General features: G+C 37.2%; 1 protein-coding gene across 1 annotated transcript in view; it reads left to right on the plus strand.

Moving 5' to 3' along the window:
- The first annotated feature begins 7,269 nt into the window (after positions 1-7,269).
- ofcc1 (orofacial cleft 1 candidate 1) overlaps positions 7,270-17,701 on the plus strand; it is a 90,643-nt gene continuing 80,211 nt past the window's right edge. The window contains exon 1 of the mRNA XM_086151640.1: positions 7,270-7,359. Within this exon, the coding sequence (XP_086007766.1) occupies positions 7,270-7,359 (90 nt within the window). The remainder of the gene's footprint in view (positions 7,360-17,701) is intronic.

The following is a 17,701-nucleotide window of genomic DNA, read 5'->3' on the forward strand; positions in this document are numbered from 1 at the left end:
TCCATTTACACACACAAACACACACATTACACATAACTCATTGCACATTAAAACACCAACAAAGATTATGAAGGTATTTTACTTAACTAATCACTGCGGCTAATAACATGGTGAAATATAAGTAATAATAATAATTAATTATAAGTAATAGTAATAATTGCAGTTAATATAATGGTAAACTATGACTATACTGTTAAAAACCCATATAATTAAAATGGTAAATTAGGCAGTATAAATTGAACCAAGCATATTTTCATGACTTAGAAATGTGATGCAACAACAGACCTTTTGTTTGTGACTTTGGAAACACTTGGCGAAACATTTTGTCCAAAATAATGTGTGACGTCACTATGGAGTTGGAATGATAAACATTTTATGTGTGTAATTATTAAATATGATAATGATTGCACCAATAGTGCCATTTTACCATTTTTGAATGATACATTTAGCTAATCAAGGCTTCAAATCTGGGGGAAAAACAGCAACGTATGGGTAAACAATTGTATTTCTTCAAGGCTGTGAATGAGTGTGTGTTTAAGTGCATGAGAGCAGACAGTACCATTAGTTCAAGGAATAGATATAAACATTGATTAGAATACACACATACAGTATACATTTACCCTAATACTGCCCACATGGATACATCCAGAACCACCAAATTATATGCCAGGCAATGATTGGCTCCAGTGTAAGTTGGAAAGCTAAAGACTTGAGCAAAGCCCGTGTAAGAAATCCATGTGAGCACTGGTTTAACTTTGTGAGTTGAAGTTAGCGTGAACACACATAGGTGAATCTGTGAGAGAAAGCAGTATAATGTAATTGGGGCTTCCAAAGAAGTGGTGTTGCGTACAGATTGTGTGACTAATTTGTAGTTACCAAACTTAACACTTGTCCTGTAAAGATCAAAAAAAGGCCAGGGTGTCTCTAGCTGAGCTAGTGAATTAAATATAAAGTGATGCTGTGTTGAGTGCTTGTGAAGAGAATGTCAAAAAGAGTTAGATCAGGAATTTAAGGCTTCATAATGGTGGAAATGTGTCTATGTGTGTGTATGTGTATTTAATTTACAAGCGAGTGAAAACCAATGAGGTGTAGATACCAAGCACTTTGGAGCAATTATGTCAGTCTGTCACCCTGAGAATAGAAAACACAAATAGACAAATAGTATAAGGAGGCACAAATTGTAGTCTGAGCTTCGTATGACAAAAACAATGGTTCCATGGTAGAGAACACATTGGCTGCTCACTCTGCAGCAGTGAATATGAATAGCACTCATGCTGAGTCACTTATCAGGCAGGACTGTAAAATGACATCACTTCCTTCTTCCTGGACCAAACAATAATCAACTGAGCAAATCTTAAGTGTTGGAACTTGATGTATTGTTTAGATTGTTTCATGTATTCTTAAGGTGTGGAAAAAAAGAATATAAATACTCGCTTCCAGAAGAACTTCTGCTCTTTCAGTTGAGATATTCCACTTAGTGTCTGAAAAGAGTCACCATTTTGCAAACTTCAAAACATTAACAGACGCTTTTACACGAAAATGCTGCCGCCTCAAAAAATATAACAAACAGCCATGTTCTCTTGCTGCCCTCTAATAAACCAGGTTACTCTGAAATTCTCCTTGACTCAAGTTGTTTAATGACCATTGCTAATGCTGATGTCCTTTCCCCTCTCTTTGTCTTGTCTGTGTAGCAAACCTAATCGCTGCTGACAGTCAGCTTTGCTCTTTTATTAGCTCTGCGTCGCTTGCAATCAGTGACAGTGAAGTCAGGCAGCAGGAAGGGCTTGTGTGAACTCAACACCCACTCAGCCTCTCACACACACACACACACACACACACACACACACACACACACACACACACACACACACACACACACACACACACACACACACACACACACACACACACACACACACACACACACAAAGTTGATATTTTTCTCGCCAAATCATCAAATGGGCTACCCCTAAAAAACACACGTGTATATATATGTATAGTTATTGCACATTCACAAATTAAAATGTATAGAAATATGCATACATTTGCTTTCAAAATAATGAAACAGGCTGAATTGGGGAAACCACTGGCCTCCTTGTATGTGGGTCAGGCCCATGCAAAGCTGTATTGATTTTCTGGCTGTGTGTCTGGCTGTGCCGCCCATGTTAAAGAGGCTGACTGCTAATATGACAGCAAGCAAGCACATCTGAACACACACACGCACAGACACATGCACACACACGCACGCACACACACATACACATGCAAAGATGAGAGGTTTTCCACAGTTTGCTAGCCTCTTCATGTTGGTGCTTTATGAATTGGCAGACAATGAACTTGTTTGATAAAGAAGCGGGCTGACATTCGAACAGGCAATTTGTGACTGACGCAGGCGGGAGAGAGGGAGGCAGGGAGGGCGGGTGTGTGGGGAGAGTGAGGAATTTGCTTCATCCTCTTTAAAGAATGTAGCATCACCCATATGTCTGTCTGCCCTGGTGCTTACTCGGTGGAGTGGAAGGGCAGAGATGTGAGAGTGCTCTCTCCCCTCTCTAGTTCTAGTCTATTTTGCAGGGCTGATGGTCCCTTTTTTGGCCACTCTGATGCAGAGCAAGAGCTTAATGCTCTTTTATCTATTGCAATAAACAATGCGATGGACATTCAGGCCACATCAGAGAATGACGGATGGCTTTAAAACCCTGTGCCATCAGTGGGTTAGGTCAAGAGAGAGCTCAGTCTTACTGAAATAGACCGAACATTTAAAAATGTCACTTTCTTCAAGAAAACGTGCCGCATGCTCTGTTTAAGTGCTTTTGAATGAGACCCTATTAATCCCCATGACTGCAGATTTGCACCTCATATTTACAACAGCCGACCTTTTGACCCTAGCCAGTGGCTAACATCTAATGTTGAAAATTGGCTAATTAGTGAAATGGCAGAATTTGGAAGGAAAGACCACTTAGAGCTAATGGCTGGCTCATCTGAATCTATGCGCCATGCTAAGGGGAGGGCAGCAGCAGGGCAGCAAAGCTACCGGTGTCGGCGAGGTGTATTTGAGAGAGTTACCCTTCTCAAAGAAGCAAGATATTTTTCCCCTGCAGATCAATCTGAATAGCTTAGACTTTCACTGCTTCCATTATCTTTCCATTTGTTATCCTTGTATGCTGTAGGCTTTTTCTCAATTACAACCATTTATGGTTTCTCTAGTAATTACATCAAACTCGAGTCAGTTACCTGTAAGGTGTGTTGTACTGTAAATTAATCTGGAAGTTTCTGTCTTACTTCCTTTTCATTTGGTAGTAATAGGCTATACCCATTTTAAGCAAGACAACCAGAGGGCTGAATGACTTCGGGAAGCAGGAAACTGACCTCTTAATGGAAAGGAACAGAAATGCAGGAGTTTAGAGTCATTTCTATACAGGGTGAAAATAAGAGGACTTGATATTTACAAATGATCCCATACAAGCATTTTGTCTCAAGCTAGTCTATTCAGAAAATGTCTGCAAGTGGATATCGTAACTTCCGGACTATAAGCCGCTACTTTTTTCACATGCTTTCAACACTGCGTCTTAAACAATGATGCGGATAATTTATGGATTTTTTTTGGGCTAATGAGCTTCATGCCGCCAAAACATTTAGCCTCGTCACATTGGACCGATGAAATTACCGTGAAATTCTGAGGCTGTTAATTCCGACACTGAAGAAGACGACAATAGTTTTAGTGCCCAGGAGGAAAACAAAGATATCGATCAGCTGGAACGTGATAAGGTGGGGATAAAAAATGGATGGATGGAGTTTTCCTTGTGATATTTATCATTAAACTTTTTCGTCAGCTGCGTTAAAGGCACTGTATGGAAAAAAGCATTTCCAGTGTGTATGTATTTGCGGATATTGCCAGTATGTATTTAATTCAAAGTTTTAAAAAAGTTCACATATTTCTGTTTTACAAAGTGGAAAACTGGGGCTTAAAGACAATTGTGGCCTATATATGCACACATATCTTTATTTATTTATTGTTGACTGGTGCGGCTTATATTCAGGTGTGCTCGATAGCCCGGAAATTTCGGCAACTCCATGACGTGATCATATCAACAAGATATCTAATCACAGTAATGTAATTCTTTAATTGTCACTTTAAATTGCATGAAGGAAGAATTAACTGAAGCCAGCGATAATGCAGTCATATCTGAATGGTCTGCAGCCGAAGAAGTTTTGGTTTAAAGAACTACCGTTGGTTATGCATATTTGAAAATACTTTAGTAAGCGTGGCATAACTAAAAAAACAGAAAAAAATGTATAAAATAACAAGTCTCAAGATCAATTTCTATTCAAGAAACATGAATAAAGTTAAAATTGTAAAACTTTGTTTCAACTCAAAAATTTGAATCATCCAAGTTTTCTATTGAGCAATTATAAATTGTTCAAACTTAATGCTGTGTTCTGCACCTTTCACTTTGTTACATTTTATATAACGGAAAAATAAGACATCCTGCAGAACTTAATACTTTTTAACCTTCAGATGCCTTGCTATATATATTACAGTATCATTTTCAAGTCATAGTTACGGTTTCGTGGATAGTATCTATTTCTTTTGAAGGCTGTGACCTAAATAATCCACTCACATATAATGTGAACATATGGTGTTTGTGGTTATTTGCAATATGTAAAAGCACAATTAATTTCTTTGTAATGCTGAATTGGAAATGAAATGAATTTCAAGATGAATTTGGATAGATCATTATGTAGAGTGGAATGAAAAGACAAAGAGATGCCATTCATAGAGACTAAATTCTATTTCCAGCTTCTCTGCTGTTTAGTAACTGTAATTCAGTGCAGGTCTTTTCGTCCTCCTTTACCTTCAGCATATTTAGCCAGCCCTTCAATTCCACTCATCGTTCAGGCTAACAGCTTATTCAGGATGTTTATGGATGGCCCCTTAGAGCTAAATTAATAGAAGAGGCTTTGGGGACTAGAAAGAAAAGTCATAAGCAAGACTGCATAGCTCATTTGCAATGTGGAGGCTAATTACCAATTTGCCACTCTCCAATCGCGTTTCATCATATTCGTTCACGACTCAACTTCTTTCTTGTTCTGTTGCCTGCAAGCGATTTATGACTTTTATACAACAGAGGATGCTTCCATCTTCCTTAGAACTTCATATACGGGAGATATTAAGAGCTGAGACTTGCAGAACACACACACTTGAAGTGAGATGCTGTTAGTTTTGTAGACAATTATTGACTCTCAAGATTAAAGATGTAACAATTCATGTAAGGAAAACACACCAATCTGTAAAAATATAAAAGTGGGAATTGTGGTCAGCCAACAACAGCTGATTTACAGCAGCAAACCAGAGGAGAGTGACCGTGAAGATTTCCGCTCGCTCACTGGTCACAAACTTTTTTTCTATCATGCTGGACGCACCAATTTCCGATTGTGTTTTTTCAACCTATTTATCTAAAGTTATATACATATAAAAGAATTGTTTTTGAGAAGGTAATACAAACTAAAAGGTTAAGACTTGTTAACCAACGCTACCAAAGCCCAACCCATCTGATGTAAGAGCCATACTACATATACAAATCCTTTACTTTGAAGGAATTTCTGACAACACCCAACAAAAGACAGTGTCAACACAAAATGGACTGTTTCTGTTAAGGAATGAATCCAGTTGGAATGTGGAATAAGCTACATGCAATTAAAGAATTAGTAAAATTGAGCCTCACTGACAACATGTATCAAATGCATCAACCCAGGTTTCATCCTTTTATGCCTGTTTCATCCCTACCTCTACCTTACTGTAACTTCATTTCATGGCAAACCAACAAAGTCAGTGGATTACTGGGCTTTAAGAATACAAAACTTAAAAACCTGAAGATCAGCACGAGCTGGTTGCTGTGTATTGTAATGTTCTGTGCGTAATTATAGCAGCCGCATTCTGAAAAAATACGCAACTGCTTGCTTATACATTTCCAAGTATATAGCTATCTAGCTATATATTGAAAATGTATATCTGTATGATATAAATTTGTGTATTTTGTAGTGTTTCTCCTCATTAACTGCTGTTTTGCACGCTAGCCACCATGTTCTTGGCGTTGTGTGAAGAAATGCCACGCACCTTTAGCGGTCACTCTCTACAACACAGTGTGTGAAGACGACGTTGCCTTGCATCCAGTATTTGGGTCAGCTGCACAGGCCATATTCTTTAAGTTTCTGAAGCAATCATCATCCACACCATGTTCTGAGAATAAGGGCCTGTTTGTCCTTACATGATCTGAAAGTCAACAAGGGGGTTTATTTTGTTAAAGGACAGTCCTCTGTTATTTAGATGTTCTAACATGTAAAACTTACGATGAGTATCTATGTAAAATTTCCTTTTCTTTCTTAAACCTCTCTGAAATAAAATAGCCTCCACCTCAAAGCTAAAGTTCTACTTGCAGTGATTTCATTGCATATGCTGGCAAAAGTCCCAAAATGTTTTACATACTGTACCTTCATAGTTTCTATACTATTATCCTATTATCAACAGGAAGAGTTGATGGAAAACATCACGCATCAACACATGCGTCTAATCACACACAGAAACACGCATGTTCTTGCAAATAGATCGTTTGACTGGTTGGTGTTTGTTTGACCTTGTAAATCCATATTTTGTGTTAGTACTTGTTCTGCTTTTTATTTTACCGTGTGCATTAAAGATCTTTTGCCGAACAAATACTTTTTTTTTTGCCTTTTCTTTAAGCAAATATATATGGGTCAAATTTGACCCGTAACACCATATACATTACTGTAGGCAACAATATTGAAATGATAAATACATAAAATACGTTTATCCGAGAGATGAGTTCTAATATCCCTCAATAATAGTCAGATAACACGAGGACCTTTTATTCATTTATATGATTCTCTAGAAGCTCATTTTGTTACGGGTGATTCAAAGACTCAGGTGTGGAACAACAAGACACGAGCAGGACTCAGAATTTAGAAATAAATATTTAATCATAGCCAAAATACAAACAGAAATGGAGCCAAACAAAAACTGACTAAGGGACAAAGGACAACTAGCAACACTGGTGAACAGGTCAAGTAAAGCCGACTAGAAAATCTAGTGAACAGGTTAACAAACTGAAGGAGACTAGCTTTAACGCTAGTGAACGGACTAAGTGGCGATACAAACTAACGTTATCAATTATCGAACAGGCTACGAACAAACAGGTGAACGAATGAACTGGCAAATTCAGTAAGGCAAGGATTCCTAATCTAAACGATCCTATGGTACTCAACTGGTGGGAAGGCAGTGAGTCAAGCAGGGGGTTCCAGGCAGGCAGAGCACGGTGTGTGGCAGAGGAGTTGGATGACAGGGTAGCAGACCGGTGGAATGATCCAGGGGTTCTGACTGACAGAAGCTGAGCTGGCAAGGGGGAACTAACACAACCAGGTAGTCGCATGTGTAACCCAGTGGTCATCATTGTGGAATGTAACGTTCCGGCGATTAGACATCCGGTGTGTGCGGCTTTTAAGCTGCACAGGATGGGTGTGGCCAATCAGCTGCGCCTTGTTTGCTGATTGTCAATTGCTTCCACCTGTCTGACTCACCGCCACACAACGTCACATGCCCACCTAGAATCAGAGAAGGGAGGAACAGGGAGAACACAACAGACATTGCTTCTAGCGAACATTCCTAGTGGACATAACACATTTTATATCTATTTTTATTGAAATCGGGGGGTATACTGACAAAGACAAGCCCAGAGGCCAACACCAAAAATATTAACACCAATATTTTCATAAACAATGAAGCCTAACTAGGTAACCAAGAGATGTTGAACAGATCGGGTGAAATAATATTGTTTTTCGTATAACTGACAGCTGATTTAAGACACAGGTCAAAACCGACCTGTTAACAGATGACTAGGTTGTTAAATCTAACATGGGAGAAGGGTTAATGTAATTCTAAGGCAAACTTTATCTACCCCCTATGGTACAGCAACATGGCACACTTATAGATATAACATTTTTAATCAAAATAATGAAGGGTAGCTAATGCAACAATAACTTCTTGTTCAACCCTGTTCTAAAACATGTTACTGTTCAGTTATACTGAACAGGAACTTTGTTTTGCAAAGGCAAGTTAAATAACTGTATTCCCAAAAATATAGAGAATCAAGCAAGCTAATGAGTTCGGTGAAGAAATACAGTGTTACTTTATTTAACTTCGATATCTAAATGTGCCCTTAGTTTGCCTGTGTGTTAATATGTCAGTGCACGCACAGTAGTAAACTTAGTGTTGAATCATTAACTGTAGGAAATAGATCATTAAAAGTTCAAAAGAGATCTAGGTTAAACTCACAGAGTGAACATTATACCCTTTAAAAAACTTAAAAGGCAGGAGGCAGAGGACACATACTATGAATAGTCCAATGAGCTCACAGCCGCCCTGAGGGCCAGTGTTGCATGTCCATTGAAGACAAGCTGAGTGGAGTTTGTCATTGAAGACATTTACATTTCAAACATTCTCTCAGATATTTAGACAGATGTGGGGTTGAGTTAGTGACCTGGGAGATCAGGGTTGAACTCATTTCAGGTGATCAGCTGCTGCAGCAGGAGTCCAACCTGGGTAAACTATTTCCTGGTATGTAAATTCACAGACTTACATCCTCAATTAGTGAGCATTTTAAGTTGTTGCTGTGTTTCCATGGCTTTGTAAATAATTCTGGAATGAAGTGCTGGAATCTGGGGGTGAGGGTGGTGGGTTGTTTTTCTGTTTACCATATGTTCATGTGCAAGACAAACAAACAAAATGCTATTTTTGTCTCGTTCATGAACGAGACAGATGGAAAATAAATTGTCTGTGTTGGACCTACACCTGAAAATGGAACTAAGTCAAAGACGTGCAATAAAATAGTAATAATAATAAATTAAAGTCATACATATATTCATTCATACATACATAAACTTGGTGTGCATAAATTGCCAAAATATGTGCATGAAGGAATCAACAGTGTTGGTCTCTATATATGGCCCTTCATTCAAAGGTGACTGGTGATCAAGGGGGAAGCCTATCTTTGGAATAGGTTTCAGCTATCCAAAGACCCTGAGAGCAGGATAAGTAGCCTAGACGATTAAAGGATGGATTATTGCATAAACAACCAAAGCAAAGCTTGTCGTATACATCATTTGACAAGTTTTCAGGTGTTTTTGCCCATGCAAACTGTAAAGACAGACATATTAAAGATGTTTTTTTTTTTCTGAGGGTTGTTCTGGTTGCGCAAAAAGTACTTATTTTGTATATATTCATGTGTGCTCCAGAGTTGCAAATGAAAAGCAGGTATAGTTACATCACAGTTGTTTGATTCCTTATTGATGAATGAGTTTTAGATGTTTCTGTTCTCTTCAGAAACAGTGTACAACAATTTCTTAAAGAGGAACAAACCTGGCCTACAGATGAAACTGTATAATGCAGCTGAGTTTCCTTCTAGAGCTATATAAAGTCAAATTACCCTGATTCCAACATGAAAATAAATATTACCCAAAGTCCCAAGCTACATATTTACAAAGTAATAAATATTTCACTATTGTGTTGAATACATTTTTATCCTCATTGCAGTGGTAGGGAGTCAGCTGCTGTCAGGCCTTGCATGTCAGAGGAGGTCAGCAATGCTGGAAAACTATCTAAGTAAGACAGTAAAAGACAACACACACACACACAAACACACACACACACACACACACACACACACACACACACACACACACACACACACACACACACACACACGCACACACACACAAAGAACAAGAACAAGAGATTGGCAATTATATGCTTTGTATAATGATACCTGAAATTCTTTGGCGGTTTTATTTTTTACTCTTTCTTTACGGTATTCTATCCAGTAATGATACATTTCATATAAATTGCAGACAATTGAATTTCATATTCACATTTGAGTTTTGCTCATTATTACTTAATACCTTTATTCTTTTTGATAAGAAGGGATTCATTGTTTGGGAAAAAAAGTTATTTTTTTTCCCTAAAATGTCCAAAGCCTGAGATGCATCACCAAACCTGACCAGCCCAAAGAGTTCCAAAACTATAACTGATCATTTAGAAAAAACCTGGTGATTCATCAATCACAGTCCTCGTATAGCAATATTAAAATTTTAGTTCATTTCAATTTTTAACTGTAGCTTATCTCCTCTTTTCCTTATATTTACAGATTTTCGTAGAAGCAAGTTACAACAAAACAAAAAGACAGCAATGAATGCCAAATTATCTAATCACTCCTGTGGATCCTGATATGAAAGCAGATAAGACAGAAAAATTTACATTTATGTTTTTAATAATTTTTATTGGAATGCAAATGATCAGCAGATTTTTCCTAATCTTGCAAAATGTATCAAATGAACAAACTGTAATGCTGCTATATGCCCGATGTTAGGACAATGAGAGTTGATCTCCCAATGCTTAGTGGCCCCTGGTAGATGTTGTATTATGCTACTAACTGAACAGTAGTAAGGTTTAAATCTGAATATTGGCGATGTGGAGAAAGCAATATGTTACTTATATATGTGCTGTCCTGAAGTGTTGTCACCGTCTCAGTAAGGAGTACTTAACACAGCCCAGGCTTTTTTTGATTGAGAGACCCTGTGCATTTGTGCTATTTTTCACAACTTACTGTGCATTTAGACAATAATCTTTTGGATGTATTTTGTAAAGGGAGAAAGTGATTTGTATTAGTTTGGTAGAATTTTCCATACATTCTGACCCTTGGAGCCCTTGACACACCACTGCCTTTGGCCTTGATCGTTAAAAGAGATCACAAGACATTTTCTGTGCAATGACATCACCATATCTCAGAATGAATGACAAAGAAACAAAGAAAATGTATTTATAGAACAAAGTTACATTCCAACAATTGTCTAATTTCCTCAAGCATTTGGTGCATGAACTTGCAGTCAGTTTGCTCATCAAAGAGGCAGATTCACTGCCCGTCAGAAAGAGCATAATAAATCCTTGTCATAGAGGAGACCATGGCATGCGAGATGGCCTATGTTGGTCAACAAGATGTTCCTCAAATTCTTCCTTCTTGCTCGCAAATTCTCTGGTATCATGCCCTAATGATGACCCCAGGCCAGCTTTTAATCACTATTTGCATTGCCCTTTTAAGAATCATTCCAGTTCTCTGCACAATTTGTGGTCTGAATGCATGAGATGGATCTCTGATAACTGCCTCAGTTTTCAAGGTGCAGATAATGTCTGGATTGACAGGATAAAGCAAGCTCTAAACAAATTATGAAATAATGAGCAACTATTGATGACTCCCAGAGTAAATAAATCAATTACTGATTGTGTTTTGTCACCCAAAGCAAAGCCATCTCTCAAGTTTATTGAAAACAAAGTTAAGGCCTCTTTATAAAAGCCCTGTTGTCGACTGTCACTCACACCCACTCATGTGAGGACATATGAACTCTTTAGTTAAATGTGATAAAAATGGTACTAAAAAAAACCAAGGAAAAATGATTTTCCCAACTACAGAGAAATTATTTTTCTTACTAGTGTTATGTAAAGTACTGACCTGGAATAGTATGGCAGGAATTTGCTCAAAATGAGCCAGAGACAACCACAATATCATACCTTGTTGGACTACTTTAAGAAAATACATACAAATCTGAAAGAATCTACCTCCAATTAAAACACAAAACTATTCATTGGAAAATAAGGCTTTGAGATGCCAGCAAATTAAATAGTAGCTCATTTGTTTTTTAAAACTGTTATTGGTAGAATTGCTCAGGGAATCCACCAAGAATTAAAATCACCACAGACGCAAAGTTCTAATAAAAAACGACTTTTCAATTTTTTTTTATAATTTGTTATTAAAAAAATAAATTCTCTTAAAAAGTAATACACTTATAATGTATTTATTAGTGGAGAAAATCATGTTTTTAAAATGCGCTTTCTCATCAAGATAACATTCAAATATGAGGAAAACTACTTAATGATCTTTAATGCAGTGGAACACTAAACATGTCAATATCTGTGACTTAATAATAAGGAGTACATCACTATTGATGTATACCTCTCTTCCAGCCAGTGTTAAAACAAGGTAGGATTATGTTGGTATATTCATTCAGTGGTGCATATATATTTTCTATTGATCTTTTTTTGTTAATTAAATGATTGGCCTTTCTATTTTTCTTTGTTTCACCTTGATTCACAATATCTGCCTTTTGACTCATATCTTAATCTATTTATGGAGAGTCTTTGGAGAGATAGATTGTTTTTGAACAATGAAGGACATATCCTGTGTCTTCCATGACCTTGTGCAAAGTACAGTAGAACAATTGATCGCTGCCCTCTGAAGAAGGAGAAGTATTGTGTTTTGGAATTAATGGTGAAAAAAAAAGAAACAGAAGTCAAGCCAGACGAACAGCTGTATTGAGATAAAGCGTCACCCCATATGCTGATGGAAAACAATCTCTGCACATTATAGAGAATGAAGATGAAAAAAACACTTAATCAACTAACATTGATATTACTTCTGGCAATTAGGAGCATGCTGGTAATGATATGAGTTTTCAGCTGTAAATAATTATGCTGCCTGCAGGCCATACTTTAATTCTCGGCTGTATCTATAAACAATAATCAAACCAATGGCAGCAGGCTAAAAGTTGGAGATTTGTGGTTTGCAGAGCAGTGGTTCAGGAAAAGCTTATTGGAGCCCTGTGGTGATGCCAGGAGTCAGGGTCACCTTCAGGTGCTCTCTCTTCTCAACACAAGTGTACTAATGCATAGCTATATTGATCAGCCCACACATACATGCACACCACAGACACACACACACACACACACACACACACACACACAGACATATATATATATATATATATATATATATATGTCTGTGATATCATTATATCAGGAGGGCGATATAAACACACTAATACATTGTTAGAGAAGTATCAGCAGTTATTCAAGCCACCATAACAATATATCAGTATAAGGATGAGACCTGTCTATCTATATATTGCATATATGTATTCATCCATCCATCCATTAAGAGGCAGGGTACACCCTGGACTGGTCGCCAGTCACAGGGCCACATATACAGACAGACAACTCACTCATTTGGGACATTTTTTCCAATTAACCTGCTGCATGTTTTTGGACTGTGGGAGGAAACTGGAGAACCCGGAGGAAACCCATGCAGACACCACTGTGCCACTGTGCTGCCCTATATATGTATTCAATAATATAGTATTATGATATTATTATTTAATATTATAATTGACTCAAAAATTTTATTTGACTCAAAAATGTATTGACCAGTCATGTAGCCCTTTTGAAGAATTACAAATGTTTGACATGCATTTTCTTACAATTTCTGCTGCAGAATTTTACAGTTAAAGTAAAGAAGAAAATAACTTAGAGTTTGAGAGTGATACTTGACAGCTAACTTTTACTCGCTGTCAAGCAGGAAGCGGTGGCCTGCTGATGTGTGCAGACAAAGATGAAGAGTATAATTAAGGAAACATATGAAAGCCAGCACTGGGCCTGAGATTAATTAGGTGTATGTCAATATACCCATCAATATCCGATTAACTAATGACACATGACCCAATGAGGGCTATTGATTTGCTCCACGTCTGCTGTGTTAATAGGTTGTAGACAACATTCAGTGAGCAAGCTGACAGGAAACTGTAAAAAGACTACATGCAAGATGCAGGTCTTTAAACTGTAGAACCAGATATAAGTCGGATCAGACCATATTCAAGTAACACAGTCTCAAGAGATTCCACTGATTACTGCTACCAAAGTGATCTTATTCGGCTTTACCCGATTTTCCATCCTTTTGGTGATAATTAAAAATGACCCCAAAGGACCCCCGCAGAAAATGATAAAAAAGAATGAAAAAGAGAACTCAATCTAGATTAATGGTAGTGAACGGCCAACATCATAAGGTAGCCACTTTATGATAATGGTCGTAATGATAATAATGAATACTTGGATGAAGGATGAACAATCCCATGTTCTGGACTTGAATCCCTGTACAGGTTAATTAGGTAAGATAACATCATTAGCCACTCTCATGCCTGTACAGAGAATTAATTGGATAAGATAGAGATTTAGGTCTATATTTAATCGCATAAACGTCCAGTGACAAGCCAAGGAATTTGGAAGTTCAAATCTTTGCGCATCTTATTTAGATCAAATATAACCAAATTAATGATGGAATAATTGCGTCCAGTGGTCTTAAATATAATTGCTACTCATTTTGGATTAAATCTGTTGATTAAAATGCATTATTGATGTATTATTGATGTATTACTGTTCTTCCTCAACTTCTGATTGTCTTGTATAAAACATTGTTATTCAGATCACATTTATCAATAGGTCATCTATACGGAATAAACACATCTGGTATGGATTGGAGACTGAATCAGATTGACCATGGGAATTATGCAAGGTTTTAGAACTGTTCAATAGTCGAAAAATACACACAAAAATATTTTGTCCAAGCCTGTGCTATTGCCTATAAAATTAAATCATACTAATTATTCACCAATGATTAGTATTAAATATTCTTCTTCTTCTTTCGGCTTTTCCCTTCAGGGGTTGCCACAGTGAATCAACTTTCTCTATATCTAACCCTATTCTCTGTATCCTCCTCTCTCACACCAACTACCTTCATATCCTCTCTCCCTACGTCCATAAATCTTCTAATAATGATTAGAATTAAATAATGATAATAATAATGACAACAACAAAAGCAATAATGATAATACTACTAATAATTGCATCTATCTATCTATCTATCTATCTATCTATCTATCTATCTATCTATCTATCTATCTATCTATCTATCTATCTATCTATCTATCTATCTCTCTCTCTCTCTCTCTCTCTCTCTCTCTCTCTCTCTCTCTCTCTCTCTCTCTCTCTCTATCTATCTATCTATCTATCTATCTATCTATCTATCTATGACATGTGGATGGACATGAAAGCATATGAATAGATAGATAGTAGCAGTGCAGCCAAAGTTTTGGTATTAAGAGTATTGTATCTTTGTTGTCTACTTTCATTCAGGCTTCCTTATCCACCTCTTGTTTCAACAAGTGAAAGTTAACATGAGGAGGTTATACGATATATGTGTGTGTGTGTGTGTGTGTATGCGTTAGTGTTTGTGCATGTGTGTGTGTGTATCCATGTGTGTGCCACTATGTGCACATTGGTCAGGTCCAGTGTCATCATCACCTTGACAACAGTGGTGTAGCTGAATGTGAAGAGCTTGTTTTCAGATCTCTGAAGGTAATGTTCTGTTTGACTTATTTACTAAACAAGACAACTGTATACAATAATTTCCAGCCGCTTGGCAATATTGATTTAATTCTTTAATATTGGTATTTGTATTTAATAGAGTGGTGCCTTTAGATATTCTTGAGCAAACCAACTGCCTGTATATTTCGGAAATGAAATTACAATGTTTGCATTGTTTTGATCAAATATATCCCACTGAATTGTTGCTGCTTTGTAAATTGCATTACTCAATGAAGAAAGCCCTTTCTTTTGGCATCTGCCTTCACTCTGTGCCTTTTGGGAGACTGGCTGCTGTCAAACACTAAGAAAAGACCTTTTTCTCCAAACAAATAAAATATTCTTTGGTGCATGGTGCCCTTTCCCATAGTGACTATTAAATTACAATCCTTATTCATGTTTGTGGAAACAGAAAAAGAAAAAAAAAATGTCTTGTGAAGATTTCAGGTCACACTATGCCATAGAAAAGAGGAAGTCTAGTGCAACACAGACCCCACTGTCATCTTGGATTAAGACTTGATTGGGTTTAGCTGACTAGATGACAGAGGGGATGGACATTCTCAGGGTAGGTTAGTGGGAGGACAAAAAGAGGTATACTCAAATATACAATATATGTAGTTCAGGAAGAAACCAAAAAGTATTATTTGGTTGATTTGAAAACTGTTATTTAGACAAGGTAGCATTTGGCTCATAACTGCCCGTAACTGTTTACCATCAGCGACAGATTAGAATAGAATATATTATCTATCCAATGTCCCTCATAATGCTGTTCACCTTTTTATAATATAATTTATATAGAGAAATGTATAGCATATAATTATCATCTTTTGCTGGAGCACAATATTTTATCTCTTTAAAAAAAATATGCCCCAACAATATCAATTAGTTGTTATTCTTGTTCTCCTAGCCACGAGCTTGGCCATATTAGATCCTCTCATCCCAAAAATGACAAAACGTGAAGCCTGCTTTTCCCTGCGAATCCATGACTGTGACATTTAAACCATTGAGAAAGTCTTTGTTCACCTGACAAACTCCATGATCCCCCTTGTGTACCCCCTTTGTGTGCCAAACCTATTTGTCCCTCTGGCCTCTCCTGTTGGTCCCTCTGGCCTTCATCTAATCTTTGCTGAAAATTACTCCTGATTTTTTCTTTGGAAAGTGCATGTAAAAAGTCAAAACTACATGAAATTTGAAAGAGCAATCAGATGGATGCTGCAGTGTCTCTCTGTTATCATATTGATCAGGGCGGCTCACCTCTGATGTGTTGTGGTGACTAAATGAGAAGGTGGCAGCTGATCTGAGGTTTATGGGTCAAAACATACATTTTTTGATGCAACTTTGAACATACAGTAGGAGTACAATGGCTGGTGTTTTATTGTTTGTTTGCACTACTCAGATAATCAACAAACAGCAAGAAAATTTCCCTCAGCCAGTCAGGGGAATTATACATCTAAGTTTGTGTAACATCCTAACTATGTAATCTCCAGCCAAACATTGTAAGACATATTCCCTAATTGTAATCCTTCTGTTTTGGAATTTTCAGTTTTGAGCTTTTGGGCCTTGTTTCCTCGTGTTACTTAAATCTAGCTCAGCGACGAGCACAGTGTATATTTGTCATTGCCATACACTGCGGTCTACAGGTTTTTGTTGTCAACTGGTAAAAGACTGACACACTTGCTTCCACACTTGCTACATGAATGAAAAATAAAACATAAGCAAGATGTGTTTGAATAGTTAGAATGAAATATTCTATATACAAATATAAAAATTGTTGACATATACCATTGCATATTTTTACTGCTAATAATGGCATTTTAATGAAACCCACAAACCTTAGTATAAGTGAGTCAGTTCTTTTGTGGTTCCCAATAGTGCTGTCAATCTCTTCTGCCAGGGAGCTAGTATTTGGCAGGAGGTGTCCAGTTTGAACAACTAATGAGCCAATTTTTCTCACAGAAACAACATTTTACAGCCTGTAGAACACATTCAAACACATGGTCACGCACACATCTCTATAAGCAACTCAGTAATGCTAATTGAAAATAGGAATGTTATGAGTGTCTTAAGAGTAGATCTGTGGGGTGCACAAAAGTAGCCTCTTCTCTTTTGCATCTGTGGATAAGTTGGACTAGAAACAGTTGGAAAATTACCTAAAGAGTTTTATTCCCCACAGTGTTTTACACAATCAAGTTTTTTGTAGGCTGTGATAAGGTGCATGGATATCCTGTGGTCTTTGCCTTGTTAATGTGTATGGACCGCACACTGGCTCTGCTTTCACTGAGTTATTACGCCAAGTGTAATTTGAAACAATTACAAAAACACTGGCCCACTTGTTACAACACTCATTTTCCCTCACATATACAAACCACAGATTCAATAGCTTTACATGTT

The sequence above is a fragment of the Fistularia commersonii genome, chromosome 8 (genome assembly GCF_037954325.1).
Source record: "Fistularia commersonii isolate RoL2024-O1a breed Wild chromosome 8, RoL_Fcom_v1.0, whole genome shotgun sequence".
NCBI lineage: Eukaryota > Metazoa > Chordata > Actinopteri > Syngnathiformes > Fistulariidae > Fistularia > Fistularia commersonii.